Raw genomic sequence first — 21,169 nt, forward strand, 5'->3', positions numbered from 1 at the left:
TGTCAGGAACCACACCTGAGCTCTTCTATCTTTGCTAAAAATCATTTTAAAATATCAGATATTTTATTGTATGTTTATTTGTGTTTGTTTTGATGTTGCATATTATTATTATTATTAGTATTAGTATTATTATTATGACTGACGAGAACCCAGTTACGTCCTAAATAGTCTCTTGGCTGCTTAAGACTTTTGCACAGTCTGCCCATTTTTTTTGTTTTGTTTCTGTGTGATGATTAAATGCTTTAAATAAGTAATTACTGGGAACATAAGGATCAAAACCAATTCTTTTTTCGGTTTTTGATCAATGCCTTGTCACAACTCTCTTTAATGCCTACCCATATAAGATCCCACACACAGTAACGGACTTCCTATAGCTTGGTTTTTGCCCAAGTCCAAGGAAACGTAGGTAGATGGAGTAATTTTTTTAGTTCTTTATTTCTTTTAATAAATTAGCAGGATTTTCTTAATGTTTTCACTTTCATTATAGGGATGTTTTGGGTTTTACAAAGCAAACGGTGGAAAAATGAAAGCGGTCTGAATACTCTCCAGAGCCACCGCATTGGGTCTTTGCTGTGTGCATGTAGGGCTGTGTGATAAAACGATAGCAATAATTATTGCGATATAACTTTCTGCTATAGAAATATAAGAACTGTACAATAAATGTTTGATATAATAGACCAATCCTGCACTTCCACGTTCCAACGACAGCCGTGGTGGCATTTTCTACTGCAAGGAAAGCGACACAACTCTGCTTTCACCACAAGAGGGCGCCCTTCTGAGTTTTTCAACAATAGAGCGGGAAGGGGCGACGAGTAAAATGAGTCTTCAAATATCCCAAATATCCCAATCCCCTGAAACATTCTCTGTTTAAGTGGAGCGACCGGCGATCTGTTCTCCTGTGCCTGTGAGTGGTGTAACTGTGTGGCGTCACTCACTCGAGTCTCAGTGAGCATCATAATGCACAGATCTGATTGGCTGAGCAGCGTCACGTGTGATATTTACAACGCATGCGATTGGTCAGTGAGTCTCCCGGGCTGCTAAAGCTACCATAAAGGCTAGAAAAGCTATGCTGATTAAAACAGGACCACCCATCTAAATTAAATAATTCTTCATAGTTTATCGCCTGTAGGTTCAGGTTCGCATAGGACAGCGTCTCCGTCCAGGCTCAGACCGCGGGCCGCCTATTATTGACCTTGAAAAAGCGCTGATTTCAGTTTAAGGGTCTCTAAAAGGAGGACTCTGTCTAGTGTTAGAGAGTTAAACTGCAGTTAATCCTTTTCCCAGCCAGCGTCAGATATATTGTGGTCCATCCCTCAAACTACTGCAATAGAATGGAGAAATCCAGACGTCTGCTGGTCTGAATGCTGTGATGGATGTGGTAGGAGTGATGGCAGTAAGGCGGTGTGATCTGTCATCGACATACCGAGCCAGCTAATGTTTGGTGTTGTAACCAGACAGCTAAAAAACCTGTTTTCTTTCTGAAATTATGAATATTACAAAAACAGCTTGTAAAAACATCCATCCATACGTTTTCTAAGCCGCTTCTCCGTCAGGGGGGTGCTGGAGCCTATCCCAGCAGTCATCGGGTGGAAGGCAGGATACACCCTGGACAGGTCGCCAGTCCATCGCAGGGCAGACAGACAGACACAGACAGTCACTCACACCCAGGGGCAATTCAGCATGTCCAATTGGCCTGACTGCATGTCTTTGGACTGTGGGAGGAAACTGGAGAACCCGGAGGAAACCCACGCAGACACGGGGAGAACATGCAAACTCCACACAGAGGGAATCGAACCCAGGCCCTCCTCGCTGTGAGGCGACAGCGCCACCCACCGCGCCACCGTGCCGCCCCGCTTGTAAAAACAGCTCACCCAAAACTTTCTCCCACTGTCCCATGACAGATTTGTGAAATGCTCCACTGGTTGGCGAGTGTTTATCATGTTCTGACCATAAAAGAGCAGTAATCAACCACTCGGGGGCAAAAATCAGCCTTCAAACCTGGAAGAAATAATGACTTAATTTTTATCGTGATGTGTATTGGAATGAAATTTTTTACCGTGATGATGAAATTTTTGGCCGTATCGCCCAGCCTTGTGTGCAAGATGTCCCGAATATTGATAGGAGCTTTGCTTCTCTGAGATGACCAGCCGTCCAAGCATAGCATTCCTCAGAATACTATCATGGCGTCAGTTCCTAACCTCCACTCTGCTGTTTTCTTTGGTCAGGCTGAGGCTCTTATAAGTTTCTTTCTCAAGTTTCAGTATAGACACCTTGCTGTCTGCAAAATGAACCCGATCAATCAGCCCCAGGAAAGTTAAGCCCCACTCCCACTTTCCTGTCTAATGGGAGATATATTTGATTAGTATAGATCTGTACAAAGAGCCTCACCTCTGACATTTATGCAAGAATGTGTGGAAAATAACACTCACCATCTAATCTAATTTCATCCTAAATCTGAAGCTCTTAGCTACCGATTAGTATTCTCTGAGCCCTTTATCTTACTGTCCTGGTGCCGCGTTGGGAATTAAGTTACTATTCCTGTGTACTGGCCGATCAATAAAGTTGTCTTGTTGTACATTGTGATTTATATTAGTGCTGCAGTGGTTAGTATATTAGGTATTAAATGTGTACAGATGATTTTAAAAGTTTTAAACATGCACTGTAACACTTAGTTTGTAGGTTTATATCACATTTATTATGTTCAAAATGCTCTGATACCTCTAGCCAGGAGGTATCTAACCAAAGAGAGCTGCAGCTGTGTAATCAACCTTCCCATTTAGAGAGGGAAAGTTTTTTGTTTCCGACCTGCATTCCATTAATTCTGTACCAAAAAGCCACAGAGTCATGTTAAGGTGGAATTTTCATCCTTCTTTAAGTGTTTTAAGAGACCCTTATTAGTCCCACAACGGGGAAACTTCCCCTCTGCGTTTAACCCATCCGTGAAGTGAAACACATACACACACACACACACACTAGTGAGCTCACACACTAGGGGGCAGTGAGCACACTTGCCCGGAGTGGTGGGCAGCCCAATCCGCAGCGCCCGGGGAGCAGTTGGGGGTTAGGTGTCTTGCTCAAGGACACCTCAGTCATGTGCTGTCGGCTCTGGGGATCTAACTGGCAAACGTCCGGTTACACGGCCGGTTCCCTAACCTCCAGCCCACGACTACCCCAGTTCTTTGTTGTTCTTCCATTGTCGTTCAACTTAATTCCACTGTCATGAGGATGAGTACTGAGGAAGAGTGCTACCAAAGCTGTCAAAGCCTTTAAATAATAAGCTCATACATGAATATTAAGCTCAAGTCATCTTCTTACTCGTCAGCGTCTCATTTGAATTTTCCGTTCCACCTTAAGTGCTGCAGTAACAGCCACGTTCCGTGAATAATCTGACTAATAGCTCAGTCGGAATAGAATACGTCCATATAAACACCTCAATCGGAATAGACTAATCCGATTGAGGCCATTCGGAATACAGTTTCTATCCGATTGAACGAGGTGGGTAATCCTCTAAATAATCCGTTAAATAGAAGAATAATATCCGTGTAAACGCCTGAATCCGGTTACTTTCCCAATCGGAAGGTGTAAGAACGGTCTGCACATGCGCATCGCGTCACAGCGAAAGGTTTATACCGTCAACACGGTGGAGCAGAAACTGGTCAGCAGAGGAGACGAGGTTTATACTCTGAGCTTTAAAAGACGGCGGCGGGGCGGACGGCCAGCTTCTGTGTCTCAGAGCACGACGTCTTCCTTTATAAGTGCATGTGAAGGACGTTTCTCTGAGTCTGACGTCAATTTAAAGCCATTAAAAACACGTCCGTACTGCTGGAGGAGGTTCAGACTGAGACCTTGTACAATTACATAATAAACCTTATGCTCATTTAAACCGTTTACAGTTCACTGCACTGATCTGTAACGATTTACAAGAGAAATCAGTCATTATGAAACCAGATGAATCTTTTTGAATCACCCTGTACCTCAAACTTTTGCTTGGAGATTCCATGAGCAGTTGATCACAGAGAAGCTATAAGCAGCTGCTGGAGCTGCTGGTCGCGTCTCACTGGCTCCTCTAACGCTGCATCCCAAACCACCCACTTCTGTACTTCACCTACACTAATGAGAGCACGTCTAATGGTATATGCACTGTTTTTAGATACTATTTAGTAAGCTAGCGTGCGGATTGATGTGAAAATAATCACGCAGCAGTAAATCTCAGCCAGAGATTATTGCGTTTGTCATTACTACAACAAGTCAAATGAAATACTACACTCACTGTTTAATGAGCTTTCATAATTTATAAACATCTAAAAATTAGTTTTACTGCTTTGCGAGATCGGCTATGGTTTTATACATTCATTACTCGCAGCCGCAGCACTGCTGAACTTAAAGTCGCCGTCCAAAATAGTGGCAGCACGGTCGGTACCGTAGTGATAATTTCCTTTAGTAAATTTTTTTCTGAAGCTTTGAATCAGTTTTTGATCTTTGGAAACTCCTGTTTTGGATTATCTTATGAAATATCTCCTGAAAAAAGAATAACTTGGTGTTCTTTTGACTGGGCACTAAATACATGACAGGTGGTCTCTGACTTTTGCACAACACCGTATATAATTATGTTATAATTATAGTCATTTAAATGCTGTTTGTACAAATGCGGATGATTTCCTTACTCTGCTGCTGTTCTATCCGGATACACAACCAGATGTGGTGAATTCCGTTTTTTATTTATTTGGGTTTTTGAGTTGCACAAGGCGCTCACCATCCACCACCTCTGCTGCTGTGACACATCTTCTTCTGGCTTTTGTTCCACGTACCTTGACACATGGAAGAAGCAGAAAGCAGCAGCCTCCAGTGGGTGTTCTGGGTTTCAGCTTCATAAGCATCTGCTAATGCCTGTAGGTTTAACAGGTGACGAGCAGACTGTGCTTGGAGGCTGATATTCCAGGAGAGCTGCTGTCACCTCTAATCCCCCCTATCCTCCAAGCGCTCCAGAGTTTTTAAGCAGATCATAGCCTCACTCTCTGGAGTTGTTTACTCTGCCATAAATATTATAAATTCTGGAAATATCATCCAGGTCAGCTGTAAAGTTCGCGTGAATGGGGACCTTGACGATATTCGCAAGCATGAGCCGCGTGCACATCTGCTTTTTCTGAGATTATGTGCTGTAAAAATCTTCGTGATTGTAAGATTTCGTTATTTACCTACAGTTTTTTGTACTAGCTGCGGTCAAGTAAGAGATGATTGGTAATTGTATTGATGATTGATTGGATGATGGGCTGAAAATACAGTGTGATGCAGTGAAGTCAGGATTGTCTTTTTCTTCATCTTATGAGATTGAAATGTTTCACACGGTCAAAAATCGAAGGTAAAATGTTAAACACGTTTTTCATCAGTTTGCACTTTAAAATGTGGAACAGCTTTTGAAGTGTTAGTGAGTCTTATTAGCCTTTAAGTAACTCAATCTAAGCAATAAACCTGACCAAGAAACCGATCTAGCAACTGTAGGTCTCAAATTCTGCTAATTATACACTAATAAGTTGTGAATTTATGGTTTGGTAGTTTGGCAGGTTTTGGTACTGTTTGGTAGTTTTTGGTATGTTTTGGTAGTTCTCTACTTTTTGGGAGTTCGCTGTATGGTATGGTAGTTTTTTGTATGGTGAAAGGGTTAGTAGTTCTCTGTACAGTGTGGTGATTTTTTTTTTTTTTTTTTTGGTATGGTTTGGTAGTTCTCAGTATGATTCGGTAGGTCTTAGTTTGCTAGTTTTTGTACTGCTTTGTAGTTTTCAGTACAGTTTGGTAGGTTCTGGTACTGTTTGGTAGTTTTTGTACGGTTTGGTAGGTTCTGGTACTGTTTGGTAGTTTTTGTACTGTTTGGTAGTTTTCAGTACTGTTTGGTAGGTTCTGGTACTGTTTGGTAGTTTTTGTACGGTTTGGTAGTTTTTGTACGGTTTGGTAGGTTCTGGTACTGTTTGGTAGTTTTCAGTACAGTTTGGTAGGTTCTGGTACTGTTTGGTAGTTTTCAGTATGGTTTGATAATTTTTGGTAGAGTTTGGTAGATTTTGGGCTGTTTGGTTCTTGGAATGATCTGGTCGATATTTTATTTATTTATTTATTTATTTATTTTTTAATAGGTTTATTAATTGCGCATTTAGCGCCTGTAAATTGTGACTTGTTAAAATATTAAAATGACTAAAGCTCAGTGCAAAGTAGCCAAACTGCTGCTATTATTACAGCTGTGTGTTTTGTCTTGTTTTGTTTTTAATAACTGACGTAATCTGATGTAAACAGTTTTCATCCCTCATTCATGTTTTGTGGGGGGAGCCATCCTGTGTGTGAAAGGCTGCTGCACAACTTCTTCAGTTTAACAAGACAACAGCATGTGGGGAAAGCCATCTGCCTCGCGCTGCTGCAGAATGTTGTAAAGCATATCATCATACTTCTATGCAGAGCTCTTGGTGACCAGCACTCGTTGAAATTCAGTGGTTCTGCTGCAGAGTTTAGGCCGCTCTAATCGCCTCCGCTGGCTTGCTCTAGGCAAGTTCTGCATTTGTCTTTTTCAATAGCGGTTGACACTACAAAAACACTGGTCTCTAAACATCAGAGTTTTAGGAGGTAAAGATCGCCAGGGTTTAAAAACTATATACAGGGTGATTCAGAAAGACTCGTCTGATTTCAGAATGATTTGATTTCTCTTCTAAATCGTTACAGATCAGTGCAGTGAACTGGTTTAAATGCTTTAAATGAGCATGAAGTTTATTATGTAATTGTACAAGGTCTCAGTCTGAACCTCCTCCAGCTGGACGGACGACATCAACACCACAGTCAAACTCATCCCATACTGGATTGAGTGTCGGGCGTCGCTGCTCTCACGGCTCTTTCAGTGGGATTTCGGAGATCATCCAGTGCTGAGGAACCAGCGCCGAACGCTCTGAGCTGCTGGAACTTCACTGCTGATTAACATCCCGCTGCACAGTTCTGACGGATTCACTCTTATTGACCTGGAGAACGCAGAACGTTCTGCTCAGGGGTCTCAGCTCCTCTCAGACTGAAGGAGCCAGTCAGAAACTCTATGACCCCCTCTTACAGTTGGATTGTGATTGGCTCCTCGGCGCCTCACGGTTGTCCTTTGAAATCAGACGAATCTTTTTGAATCACTCTGTATAACAGTAATCAACTTTTTTTACTGGAGTAATTTTGGTAATTTTCGATTCTTTTACTAGCGCTCAAGTGAATTCTCACTAGAGTAGCAAGACTTGGGAATTAACCCTCAGCATTCTTCCTTTTTGCTCTTTAAATGGATTTGGTGACCGTGGAGTTCTCTGTATGCACGATGTGCAAAGGAAGTTACGCCTGAGCAAGTCTGTATTTTCAAGGTGATGTTCAGCTTTTGTTGACGAGCTTTTAGCCGCAGTCATGTCAAACATCAAGGACAGACTTGATAACTTCATATTCTTGGTCATGTCGGGTAGAAGGGCAGCTCTGTACTCGTTTCTGTTGGCGTAGATTATTTAGCCTGTTGTGTGTTTGTGTATATGAGGCATGTTCCATATGCCAGAGCAGAAGAGCAAGGGAAGACAATGAGGAAATGATTGAATAATTGAACAGCCTAAATAAATGATGAGCTTTGATTTTTCACTCAGTGGGTGGCTTGGAGGTCTGTTGCGTCATGACATGGTCAGATATACACACAAGGACATTGTACAAAAATAGCAGTAGAGCAAAGTTTATCCTGTTTAGGAGCAGTTATACAAATTATTGATGAACTTGGAAGCCCAACCGTAGGTCATGCTGTTTGTAATGTGCTTTAAAACACATGTAAGTTATAGATGCACCAATTGGGAATTTCTGGATCTGATACAATAGCCAGTAATTCATACCTGATTGGGGCTGATGCCGATATCATAAAACAGTCATTTATTTCCATATAAGTTTTATTTTAATGTTTTACATTCATTTATGTATGCGTTTTACTCTATTTAGCCCTCTTATCCAAAGCATCCACAGTGTTCACCACTGTATGTGATGACCTCCAACAACTAAAAAATAAATACCAAGGAAATGGAATTAACTGACTACAGTTACTAACAACCACTAACTATAAGAACCTTTCTTAATTACACAGTTTGCACAGAGATTCTGACGCTCAGCAGCGTTTTCTGTTGTGGGATTTGTTCTTGGGTAACAGAATCTACACACTCAAGGGCACGGAGGTGTGAACAGTTCTGCGCGTCACGAATCTGATTCAGACGTTTTCGCAAAATCTTTCTCAAGAATAAAATGAAGGAAAAAGGTGAATGTGAAGGTGAATGCCCAGTGTTTAAGATCATCAGTGCTCCGTGAATAAACCTGATTCAAGGCTAAAAAAGGCCACTGTGGAGAAATGAAATTCCCACCTCTTGGACTGCATGTTTAGATCAAGTGATCCTTACTAGTCCCACAACAGGGAAATTTCACCTCCGTAATCTAACCACAATACACACTAGTGAACACACACACTAGGGGGCAGGGGGCACACTCGCCCAGAGCGGTGGGCAGCCCTATCCGCAGCACCCAGGGAGCAGTTGGGGGTTAGGTGTCTTGCTCAACAGCACTTCAGTCACGTACTGTCAGCTCAGGGGATCAAACCGATGACCTTCTGGTCACAGAGCTGGTTCCCTAACCTCCAGTCCTCGACTGACACACGTGCATGCGTGAGCTAAAAACAGAAATTCAGTATTAGGTCGTTACAGGGCTCGAGACTGCGGCTGAAAGGGTCGCAGTTGTGACCGCAGCTATTAATTTGTGAGTAATAAAATAAGTCGAAAGTGGCAACGGGGAGCGACTTTGGGTTTATTATAATTTTTTTAATGTGTAACTGTTTATTACTGTTGTTTTGTTTTTATATTTTTCTTTAATTATTTTATCTTAAAACGTACCTGAAGAGCTAAAGCGTCACATGACGCGTCCACCTCAAAAAAAAACTCGCAGGATTTGAAGCAGAGCGGCAGAAATGACAAACAAAGCGGACGAGCCGAGCTGAACCTTGGTGGGTAGAAAATAAAGAAAATCTACATCTCTGTCAGACCTGAAGAGGTCGTCTGCTCAATCTCAGTCTAGTCAAAGACGTATACGAAGATGTACTTGAACAGCCGTCCACTTCAAGCACTCAGTGCAGAAGTACAACCACAAAGACGTTTCTGATCTACTTGGCTTCAGGAACTTGTGTGGCTCAGGTATCAGAACATATAAGCAGATTATATTGCAAAGCGAGTGAAGATGTAGCTGGAAAATGGATTTAAAAGGAATGAATAACTTCTAAAAAGAGGTGCGTAAAAACAGCCGAGGGTTCAAAGAGCTTAAATGTCAGTCCAGCACAGCCTCCAGGATGGCATGTGAAGACCTACCCTTCACCAAATTCACCTCCCAAATCTTGTTAATGAAAAAAAACGACTAGTTGTGTTGAGGACGTATGACATTTGAATGTTGTTGGGTTTTTTTGTTGTTGTTGTTTGTTTTGTTTTTTTTTGGGAGGGGGGGGTTATTTGTTTTATTAAGATTAAGAGACCCTTATTAGTCCCACAACGGGGAAATTTCACCTCCGCATTTAACCCATCTAGGCAGTGAAACACCACATACACACTAGGGGGCAGTGAGCACACTTGGCCAGAGCGGTGGGCAGCCCAATTCACAGCGCCCGGGGAGCAGTTGGGGGTTAGGTGTCTTGCTCAAGGACACCTCAGTCATGTGCTGTCGGCTCTGGGGATCGAACCGGCGACCTTCCGGTCACGAGGCTGGATCCCTAACCTCCAGCCCATGACTGCCCTGAATATATGAATATATTCATATATTAATATATTTTCGTTTATGAGCTGGTGGCTCCCTAAACTATTTTTTTGTCTGGAGCCCTGCATTAATATTAACTGCTCTTTTCCATTTATCGACAAATAATATATTAACCACCAGTTTACATAAAGAAAACTAAACTCAGCTCTTCCTACAGTTTTTCTCCTTCATTAGCAATCGTCAACAAAGCTATGGCAGACCAGCTGGAACGGGCGTTTTTTTTGCCGATATATGTGAAGCTCATCAATTCAGCATTTGTTTGTTCTGTTTTGCTTCTAGGCAGCGAAGAAACGGTGCAGCCAGCTAAGCCGTCGTTCCTTGAGTATTTCGAACAGAAAGAGAAGGAGGCCAACAAAAACAGCGACAACGACAATCGCAAACTGCCTGCAGAAGCTGACATGGAGGTGGTAAGTGTTGTTTGCTGAGAGTTTGTTGACAAAGCCTGTAAGCTTATTCATTATTCATTATGTACTGTATATGTAGGCAAGAATTTGGCAGTTTGTGTCTTTGGAGTATGTGTAGGTGTTGATGGTGCTATCAGTGCAAATGGGGAAAAATGGGGCAACAAATTAAAGTCAGTGTGATTCAGAAATCATAACTTACTCTCCTTCCGTACTGTGACATATTTCCTTGACTAACATGACATCTGTCAGGGGTTCTTAGCAAGCTGAGCATTTTCCCTCCGTGATACATTCCCGAAAAATAAAGGGTTCTTCGCACAGTGATGTTGAAGAAACCAATTTTGCTTCCCTAAAAAAACTTCAATTTGAAGCTCTTTTAAGAACCATTTTTGTTAAGAACCTTTTTAAAGTTGAAAGAGCCTCCTCACAATTTAAAGCTTTTAGGAAGAGCCTTTAGGTTGGTGTAGAACCAACATTTTTTTACATTATGTGAAGATTTAAACCTTTAGGGTCCTCATTGGTAGGGGGAGGTGAAACATCGCTTGGCGATATGTTTGAAAATCTGAAGTTCTTGAGGCTGGGAAAAAGTCTAAATTTGATGAAAGAATTTTGGCTTTTAAACATAGTGGTATGATTATTCAGCCTAAATATGAGCAAGAAGACACACTGACAAGGTGAAAAACACTGATTTTCATTGTTAACAGAGGCTTTAACAGAAGATGCCCAGAAGGTTCTTCATAGTGCGCAGTCCGCTGGTTAACCTGGGAAGAGTTGATACAAATTGTATTGAAATCTCGGCTGGCGCTTTATTAGGAACATCTTGTTACTACGCTCATTTTCCATTTTACCAGCTCCACTTACTGTATAGCTGCACTTTAGTTCTACAGTTACAGACTGTAGTCCATCTGTTTCTCTGATGCTTTATTAGCCTCTTTCCATCCTGCTCTTCAGTGGTCAGGACTAGGTCTGGACGATAAAATAACAGTTATCGCACTATAACTTTCCTTGATAGAATGAAAGAAGTAAGAAGTGTTGTGCTGGTACAAGTGGATCAGACACAGCAGTGCTGTTGGAGTTTTTAAGCATGTCACGGTCACTGCTGGACTGAGAACCAAACCAATCAAACCAAACATAACCAGCCAACAGCGTCCTGTGGACAGCGTGCTGTGACCACTGATGACTATAGATGACGAACACAAACTGTGCAGCAGCAGATGAGCTGTCGTCTCTGACTTTACATCTAGAAGGTGGACCGACAAGGTAGGAGTGTCTAATAGAGTGGACAGTGAGTGGACACAGTGAAAAACTCCAGCAGCACTGCTGTGTCTGATCCACTCAGACCAGCACAACACACACTAACACACCACCACCCAAGAGTGATCCACCACCCAAATAGACCTTGCTCTGTGAGGGTCCATGGGGGTCCTGACCACTGAAGAACAGGGTAACAGAGTATCAGAGAAACAGATGGACTACAGTCTGTAACTGTAGAACTACAGAGTGCAGCTATACAGTAAGTGGAGCTGATAAGATGGACAGTGAGCGCAGAAACAAGAAAGTGTCCCTAATTAAGTGATGAGGGTATTTCCTCACTGGGACCTGCTGGACCTCCTGTGATTTTGAAAGCATTGAGCTGAGCAGCATTACTCTTTCCCTTGAACTGTCTTTACTGTATCTGTACTGTGTCACTCTGGAAGACGATGCGATCTGGATGAAGTTCAGTTGAGTAGGGTTTTAATATGGGTTTTCCTTATTTGGCAGTCATTTATTTTGGTAAAAACAATCAGCAGATGGCTCCGCCCACATTCTCTGGTTTCCCACTCCCACTCAGCTGCATCTCAAGCATGCACTCCGAGTTTCTGTGAAATCATCTTTGTTAAAAGGTCCATTTTTAAAAGGTCATTTATTTGTCCTGTGGGAATGTAATGCTAAGATTGCCATGATATGGTTTCGCCAGGACTTGCTCCAACATTTTTGGAAATTAAAGACTTTTTTTTTAACCCATTGGTTAATAGGTTTGTACCATCACAAGGACATGTTGCCATGGTTACATAGTGGGCCGAGACCAGCCACAGGCCTCAGTAAGCCTCAAGAACAGAAAGACCAAGTTACAGTTTGGGGAAAAAAGTCTCACGCACAGAAGATTAAACAGCAGCAGTGCGATGGAAAATGAAGGATGCAGCAGTGCGATGGAAAATGAAGGATGCAGCAGGATAAATTGAAGTGCGCAGAAGCATCTGCTCATATCTAATCTCAGTGGACCACCCTTCACCTTGATGAACAACCAAACAGGGTGAACAGGTTTGAATCGCCGTTCGTGTTCGGTCTGCGATTTATATGCCCGCGGTGTACGAAAACACTCTGTTCTACTGACCTGACGCAGCAGGTCTGCTCTCAATACAGCTGTTTCAATCAGAACAACAAGTGGACCACATGTGTAATGAATAGCCTTCTGAGATACAGACGTGTGCACAGTCCCATACCAGACAAAACAGGGCACTATTTTAGTGTAGAAGGCAGAACTTCAGAGGAGCCAGGGGGCCGTTTGAGATCGTTGACAAACTGCTACAGCAGGTTAGCGAAGTTGTGCCACACTGTGCGCTGAAGCTGAAGAGCAGGCGGCTCTATGAAGACAAAAAACCCTATTTATGTATACCTTACAATTCAACTCGGTCAAATGGAGCAAACTCGTCATACATATGGACGCTTGTGTGGACTTATTTTGCCGGTGGGTGTGATCGTGTGTGTTCTGACGTCAGAAATCCGTCCGATCATCTGACTCGTTTGGGCAGTTAATCGGTCATCGTTTCCCCTTTCACGTTGCACGGCAAATGACGGCCGATGAAGCTGAAATTCAACCGGATCATGAAATTCAGTCTCCAACCAAATAGGCCTTAAAATCGGGCTAAAATCACGCTGTGTACGCATGGCTTAATGATTAAATTCAGCTGCTAAAGGATGCAAGGAGCATCTTTTACTGATAGAAGTGCACCCAGCTTGTATAATCTCCATGGAAAAGCATTGACCATTAGAATGGGCCACGCTGGAGCAGCCACACATGAGGCTGTGGAACAGTGGAACTGGTTTCAATGGACTGATGGAGCTTCATACAACACTTTTGGGATGATTTGTGATCCAGAACTGAACATCCAGCATCAGTACCTGTCCTTACTAATGCTCTTGTGTCTGAATGCACTCAGATCCTCACAACAATGTTCCATCATCTAGTGTAAAAGCCTTCCCAGAAGGGTAGAGGCTGTTACTGTTACCTCTAATCAAATACAGATGATACCCTCACGCTTAAAAAAAAAAAATAATCGCTTAATTTTAAATCCAGATAACGGGCAAGATGTTTCTATGGCAACATGTCTCAAATCAATTAGAGATTTCTTAGAGATTCAATTAGAGATTAGATGTTTTTTTTTTTCTTGTCTTGTTTTGAATAGTAGTATAAAGATGGACATATTCAGAGTGAATTAGTAGTATATGATGGTAGTTTTCCATTCTTCAGCCCGTTTGATTGAGGCTGCTTGTGTGGGACTGCAAAGCAGAATGCATCTCCCTAAATTCTGTAGTACATTGCTGACCTAGGAGCAGTATTTGCGCTATTTATAACCAGACTTGATTTGTCTTGTCGTATAAAGCATGTCTGGTTCAAGAAGAGAGCTTTGAAATGAAAATTTCAGCATCAGTCTTAGAAAAGCAATCACTGCAGCTTGGAAATCTAATGCAAGACATCAATAGACAAGACAATAGATTGCTGTATATAAGATGTGAAGAAATGATGAGAATGTCTGTGGTTTGTCTCCGCTGTAGTGAGTGGTCTTGTGTTGGGCACTGATGTTGGTCTAAGACTCCTAACACTGCATGTATGTTGGTCTTGAGCAGCGATGGACATAAACAGATTCCCTGTATTCAGCTGATGTATATGGATGTTACGAGGATGGTCCCATAAAAATCCATATAAAATGAAGTAGAAATGGGCAATATGGCAATATCATGTAATATCATAATACTTCAAGAGGTTGACGACAAAACATGACCTGATATCATCTGTTTGTAAGCATGTAGGTGGGAAGTGTTTAAGTACTACCAACGTCCATGATATGCTCAGGAAAGCATGTATGGTGATGTAGTTTATTACAGTAACAGTAAATAAACAATGTGATATTTCCCGGCCTTAACGTAAAGTCAATATTTATGTATTTAAAGGTTTGTTTTTGTTTTAATTAAAGTCAAAATAGTAATTATTCATATATATATATATATATATATATATATATATATATATATATATATATATATATATATATATATATATATATAATTTTAAATTCCATTTGTACAACATTCTATGTTGCTAAAGTTTTTTTCGATGTACCACATTCTTAGCACAGTACTCCTGTTTACATGCAGCCTAATAATCTGCTAATAATCTGACTAATAGTTCAATCGGAATAGAATGTGTCCATGTAAACACCTCAATCGGGATATACTACTCTGATTGAGGCCATTCGGAATACAATTTCTGTCTGATTGATCGAGGTGGGTAATCCTGTAAATCATCTATTAAATAAAAGAATAATATCCGTGTAAACACCTGTATCTGATGACATTCCCTATCGGAAAGTTTAAGTCAGTTCTGCATGTGCGTCGCGTCACAGTGAGAGTTTATACCGTTCAACACGGCGGAGCAGAAACTGGTCTGCAGAGGAGACAGAAGTTCATGCTCTGATCTTTAAAAGACGGCGGCGGGACGGACGTCCAGCTTATGTGTCTCAGAGCACGACGTCTTCCTCTCGGCCTTCTTTAATAAGGACATGTGAAGGACGTTTTCCTGAGTCTGACGTCATTTTAAAGCAGTTAAAAACACAATCACTGCTCACTGCTGCTCATCTCACTCTGACTGGACCTCACTTGATGATCGCTGTCATGGTAACGTTTACACTAAGTGGTTCTCTACGTATACTTAGAAAATGCCTGAGATCCATTGTAGTGCATTGGCATGCTTGACCAGTGTAAGGTCTTAGACGGATTAAAACATGCAACATGCAGTCCAGTTTGATATTGGCTGGACTATTTGGAGGAAAAGCAACCCAGATATTTTAACATCGTGGGAAACGTGTGTGGGTAAACATTAGGTATGTGACTTAGAGTGTAATTGAAGCTGTTGTATGCATGTAAACATAAGTATTCAGTCCATTCTTGAGCTTATTCTCAGGTGTGTTCATATCTGGGTGGCATCCTTGGAAAACCCCACCTGTCATGGGACTAGGGCTTCGGCCAGTAGCTGGAGTGAGTACTTTCATTATACATGAGTGCATAGCAGAGACGTAGTCTTGGGCAGGAGGCTTGTATCCACCTAAGTGGTGAGTTTTATTTATTTATTTTTTCCTCCACATTTCAAGTGTAGGGAGCAAGTCCACAGTCCATGACTAACTATTGGTGACAGCATTTTTTTTATACCATTCTCCCGTCTACCCTGGAAACTGCTTCAAGGATTTTCTTGGCTTGGCTTGATTTCACTTTGTGTGTGTGTGTGTGTGTGTGTGTGTGTGTGTGTGTGTGTGTGTGTGTGTGTGTGTGTGTGTGTGTATATATATATATATATAGCTTCAGATTGTTTTGTGCATTTGCTAACAATGCCAACAGTATAGATGAATAGTATAGATTAACTTTCCTGATAATACATAATATAAAAAATAAAACTCCAATATATTTTTCCTGTCAAAATTTTTAACCAAGGATGTGCAAGTGCAGCTATAAAATAACAAAACTAAATAGTTTTTTCCTTTAATCGAGTAAATTAAAAATCCGTCTAAATGTAAAAGTTCTTTATGAACGGTTAAATTTGAACGATTTTGTGTAAACGCTTAATTTCAGCTGTGACTCTTTATCCAGTTCCACTGTGTTCCAAACCTGTTTGGAAACGCTCTCCTGTGACTTAAACGCACCGGCAGCCTCGCCGCTAAGACAACGATGCAGTATTTAAAACTAAACGTCTGAAAAGTGAACACTTTCTCCGTTAACATTTCCAGAGAGCAGCACTTTGAAATAGAAAATGTACATAATACAACTATTGCCGCGTCCCAAACCACACACTTCTGTATGTATATTACACACACAACTGAAATATGGTGTTTAGGGATGCAGTTATATTGTATATTGTGCATCAGTCCAACTTAGATGAGCTTGAGCCCAGAGAAGTTGTCAGCATTTCTGGATGTTGTTGACATCTGGCTTAGACTGTGCGGAGTACAGCCTTAACTTGCACTGGAGGATTAGATGTAGGCAGTATTTAATCATTATTGTGACCAACTTTGTCACAATAAGCATTTCTGAGCATTTCTTCAATATTGTCAGTACTTAAAGAACACGTTTAATTGAATGTAGTGCAGTGCATTTTGTAAAACACAAAATTATCATAGGTTGTTTATTTATTATTATTATTACTATTATTATTATTACTATTATTGTGACACAACAGGTTCTGTTTTGTCTGTTCCAACTTTTTAAATCTCGTTAAAATTAAATTTTGTTATGCATGCATATGGTGTATCGTAAAAATGTCCAAGTACTGTAATATAATATTTTTGGCCATATTGCCCTCCCCTATTGTCAGTGCATCAACGTTTTGATGTAGTTTATTAAGAACATTCTGTCAAAGAATTCCAGAGCTCCTGCGTTGATATCCATCATAGAAATATGCTGGTTTTTAGTGCAGTGTTGTCTGAGGGATCAAAGGTCCTGGGCATTTAGTTGTTTTCTGTGTTTTCATTTACGCAGAGATTTCTCTGGATTTCCTGACTCCTTTGATGATCTCATGCGCCGTAGAGGGTGAAAATACCCGTCATTCACTGAAGAATGTTGTTTTTAAACCGTTGAATTGTTTGCTGATGTAGTTTTGGCAAAGTGGCGAGCCTCAGCCCGTTTGGCAGGCATCCGTTTCAGAACGAGCATGTATGTTAAAGAATCGCATGTTAATAAGGTAAAACATTACACGTCTCGTCTTTGTTTAAATACAGGTGACACTAGAATTATAAAGCAAGTTTTATTTGCATTGTACCTATCGTTCCAGCTTTTTTGGAGTTGGCTTTTTTTATCCCAGTGAATGTCCCGTCTTACTTAACCTGTCTTTTTGCCAAGCACTTGGATTCACTTATAGCCACTACATCAGATGACCACTAATTCACTGCAGCCTTATTAAATCTTATTTTGAATGGATGCGTGTCTGGTTGGGAGGCCAAGAAAATATTGGCGATATTAAGCTTGGAAACATCTACAGCTTTTGTTCTAATGCCTTTATAGATTTTCCTTAAAACGGGCAGGTCGCCTGGATGCATTGATGCCAGAGGTCAATCGCCAGTTTCTTTCATCTGGATAATTTCTATGTAAACAAATATTTAATCACCAGAAAGGGATGCATTTAGGATCCAGTCATCAGCAGCAGCATCTAAGCTTCATTCAGAAAGACAGAAGCTTGTAAGACAACAAACTGTCCCTCCTGTCAGTAAGTCACTGCACACTGTCTTACATAACGTGTCTGTCAACAGAGCTCCAGACATGCCAGCTCACGTCTATTATACACTTAGGCCTGCTTGCTTACGGCAGTCTGTCATCGTCGATAATGACGTCACACTTCCTGTAGGCATGCTGGGTTGTCAGCACTTAATGTGCTCATGCCACACCGTGCAGCTGTGAAGTCCTTTTTTGGATCCTCACACTTTACCAAGAGGAGGGAAGCACAGAAGGTGGTACCGCAGTTTGTGGAGTAGAAAATGTCCTGATTTTATCCCCCTGTCGTCTTTAAGGCCCGTCCACGCTGTCCAAACAAACTTAGGCAAACGTCAACATTCCAGAGCTGACAGCTGGATTTAGAGTGTCCAGAAAAAGAACTGTCATGTTCAGATGTGTGCAGACTGCACTCTCTTACACCAATGAGAAGTGATGGCTCATTTGGTCCTGGTTTGGTCTGAAGACTAGTTCCTGCTACATTAATAGTTAATATTATATCATAAACTTAGACTCTCTTTTTATTATTTTATTTTATTGCAACTCTTATTTTAATTTATTATTATCCTTATTTTCCTGTAAATAGTCTAGAGATTTAGCTTTAATTTTTATTATTTATAATGTTGATAAGGTTTATACTGTTTCCCATTTCTAATACTGAGTGCCTTACTCCTGTTACTCTGCTGCTGCTGTAATACTGTGAATTTCCCCACTAAAGGATTATCTTATCTCTTATCTTAGACATACATAGGGATATACAACGGCATTGGCAGATATGTGCTTAAAAGGATACCTAATATACCCCGATCAGGCGTAACATCATGACCACCTCCTTGTTTCTACACTCATTGTCCACTTCATCAGCTCCACTTACTGTATAGCTGGTCTTTGTAGTTCTACAGTTACAGACTGTAGTCCATCTGTTTCTCTGATACTCTGTTACCCTGTTCTTCAGTGGTCAGGACCCCCATGGACCCTCACAGAGCAGGTACTATTTGGGTGGTGGTTCATTCTCAGCACTGCAGTTACACTGACGTGGTGGTGGTGTGTTAGTGTGTGTTGTGCTGGTCTGAGTGGATCAGACACAGCAGTGCTGTGTCCACTGATGAAGGACTAGAGGATGACCAACACAAACTGTGCAGCAGCAGATGAGCTATCAGCTCTGACTGCATCTACAAAGTGGACCGACAAAGTAGGAGTGTCTAATGTGTTTAAAAACTCCAGCAGCACTGCTGTGTCTGATCCACTCGCACCAGCACAACACACACTAACACACCACCACCACGTCAGTGTTACTGCAGTGCTGAGAATGACCCACCACCCAAATAGTACCTGCTCTGTGAGGGTCCATGGGGGTCCTGACCACTGAAGAACAGGGTAACAGAGTATCAGAGAAACAGATGGACTACAGTCTGTAACTGTAGAACTACAAAGTGCAGCTATACAGTAAGTGGAGCTGATAAAGTGGACAGTGAGTGTAGAATCAAGGAGGTGGTCATGATGTTTAGCCTGATTGTTGTATATTGTGTTGAACGTCATGTCTTAATATTTTAAGTAGTTCCAGTGTAGTTGAGGTGTCTTTTGAGACATTTGACTCTTTTGAACTCGAGCCCTGTTAGAAGAAGCATCCCCACAGCACTGCTTGCCCTCTTAGTCCTTCCAGCATGACAGTTTAATCTCGGGTCCTAGCCGATGAGATGACTCCCGTCTCGGAATGGAGACGCTCGTTATTTTTATCTCATTGATTGCTGCAGTAAATAGTGGCAGAATGCTCGTAAAGGCCACTAAGAAGTCTTCTGGGATTCACAAGGAAGGTCTTCGTGCTGAAAATGTCTGAGGTCTGCGTTTCATGCCTCTGCATGCATTTGGCCTTTGGACTTATTTATTACTGCTGTGGTTTGCCTCGCTCTCACTTTAGCATTAAATATTTTTCACTTGCTAAATGTTTGTGCATTATTGTACTTCCCCAATCCTCCCATCCATCCATTCATCTATCTTTGCAGATACGTTCCTGGAGTGTGGAGGAGCTGAGGAGGCGTTTGGCCTCTCTGGACCCTCAGATGGAACAGGAGATTGAGGAGATCCGCCAGCGCTACCAGGCCAAGCGCCAGCCCATCCTTGATGCCATTGAGGCCAAGAAGCGTCGCCAGCAAAACTTCTGAGCTGGCTTATCTCACTTTGTTTAGGAGGACACTGTCAGTTACCGATGAAGGTACATGTGAAAGTTCACAGAACCAATCCATGCTGTCCTGCATGATATTTTTGCCTAACTTATAAGGTTCTTGCTGTGCATTTATTTTATTTTGTTTATTTTTTGGTATTTTTATCTCTGATGCTGCGTCTCCACTGCTGTTGGTACTAGACTGGTGGTACTATTGGACTCAAAAAGCCAGGGAACAACATTTTCATACACTGTCTTTATATGTTTACACCACTTTGTGTTGCTCAGTGCTTTGGTTTTTTTTTTTGGTTTTTTTTTAATGCTACTTGAGTTTGTATGCGCTGTTTTGTATACAGTTCGGTGTAGCGTCACTGTTCTGCAGACAATTTCCAAAGTTTTGTAGTCATAAAACACACAATTAAATGATTTGCATATTCTAATTAGTAATCTTCTAAAGCAGAGGTCTTCAATCAAGGCTCTCATCTGGTACTTCAAGGGTTTTTTCCCCTCAATCCCATTTCAGTGGTGGAAACTAATCATTTGAGTAATATTACATTATTTTAATTAAGAACAGCTTTAAAGTCGTTCAGAGTGGTTTGGTGTGAAAATGCTCTGTTCTAGAGAAACTTACTGAGTCAGAATTGTTCAGGGTGGTGATGTCAAACATGTAATGCCTCTCAAAGCTTTTAGTTTTGCAAGGCTTTTGGCCTAAAACATTATACATATAATAATAATATAATATAGTGTGTGTGTGTGTGTGTATGTGTATATATATATATATATATATATATATATATATATATATATATATACACACACTCACCGGCCACTTTATTAGGTACAGTTGCTGTTCAGTTGCTTGTTATCACAAATAGCTAATCAGCCAATCACATGGCCACTCAGTGCATTTAGGCGTGTAGAGGTGGTCAAGACAACTTGCTGAAGTGCAGACCGAGCATCAGAACGGGGAAGAAAGGGGATTTAAGGGGCTTTGAACGTGGCGTGGTTGTTGGTGCCAGACGGGCTGGTCTGAGTATTTCAGAAACTGCTGATCTGCTGGGATTTTCACGCACAACCATCTCTAGGGTTTACAGAGAACGGTCCGAAAAAGAGGAAATATCCAGTGAGCGGTCAGTTGTGTGGACGAAAATGCCTTGTTGATGTGAGAGGTCAGAGGAGAATGGGCAGACTGGTTCCAGATGATAGAAAGACAGCAGTAACTCAACCAACCAGAATCTCTGAGGAACGTTTCCAACACCTTGTTGAAAGTCTGCCATGA

The 21,169-nt window shown here is 41.4% G+C and overlaps 1 protein-coding gene across 1 annotated transcript in view; it reads left to right on the forward strand.

Moving 5' to 3' along the window:
* Positions 1 to 20,655, forward strand: part of LOC108435692 (serine/threonine-protein kinase 4-like) — a 43,716-nt gene extending 23,061 nt beyond the window's left edge. The window contains exons 10-11 of the mRNA XM_017711688.2: positions 10,096 to 10,223; positions 19,733 to 20,655. Coding sequence (XP_017567177.2) covers positions 10,096 to 10,223; positions 19,733 to 19,891 — 287 coding nt within the window. The 3' untranslated portion in view covers positions 19,892 to 20,655. The remainder of the gene's footprint in view (positions 1 to 10,095; positions 10,224 to 19,732) is intronic.
* Positions 20,656 to 21,169: the final 514 nt, after the last annotated feature.

The sequence above is a fragment of the Pygocentrus nattereri genome, chromosome 26, assembly GCF_015220715.1.
Source record: "Pygocentrus nattereri isolate fPygNat1 chromosome 26, fPygNat1.pri, whole genome shotgun sequence".
In the NCBI taxonomy this organism is placed as follows: Eukaryota; Metazoa; Chordata; class Actinopteri; order Characiformes; family Serrasalmidae; genus Pygocentrus; species Pygocentrus nattereri.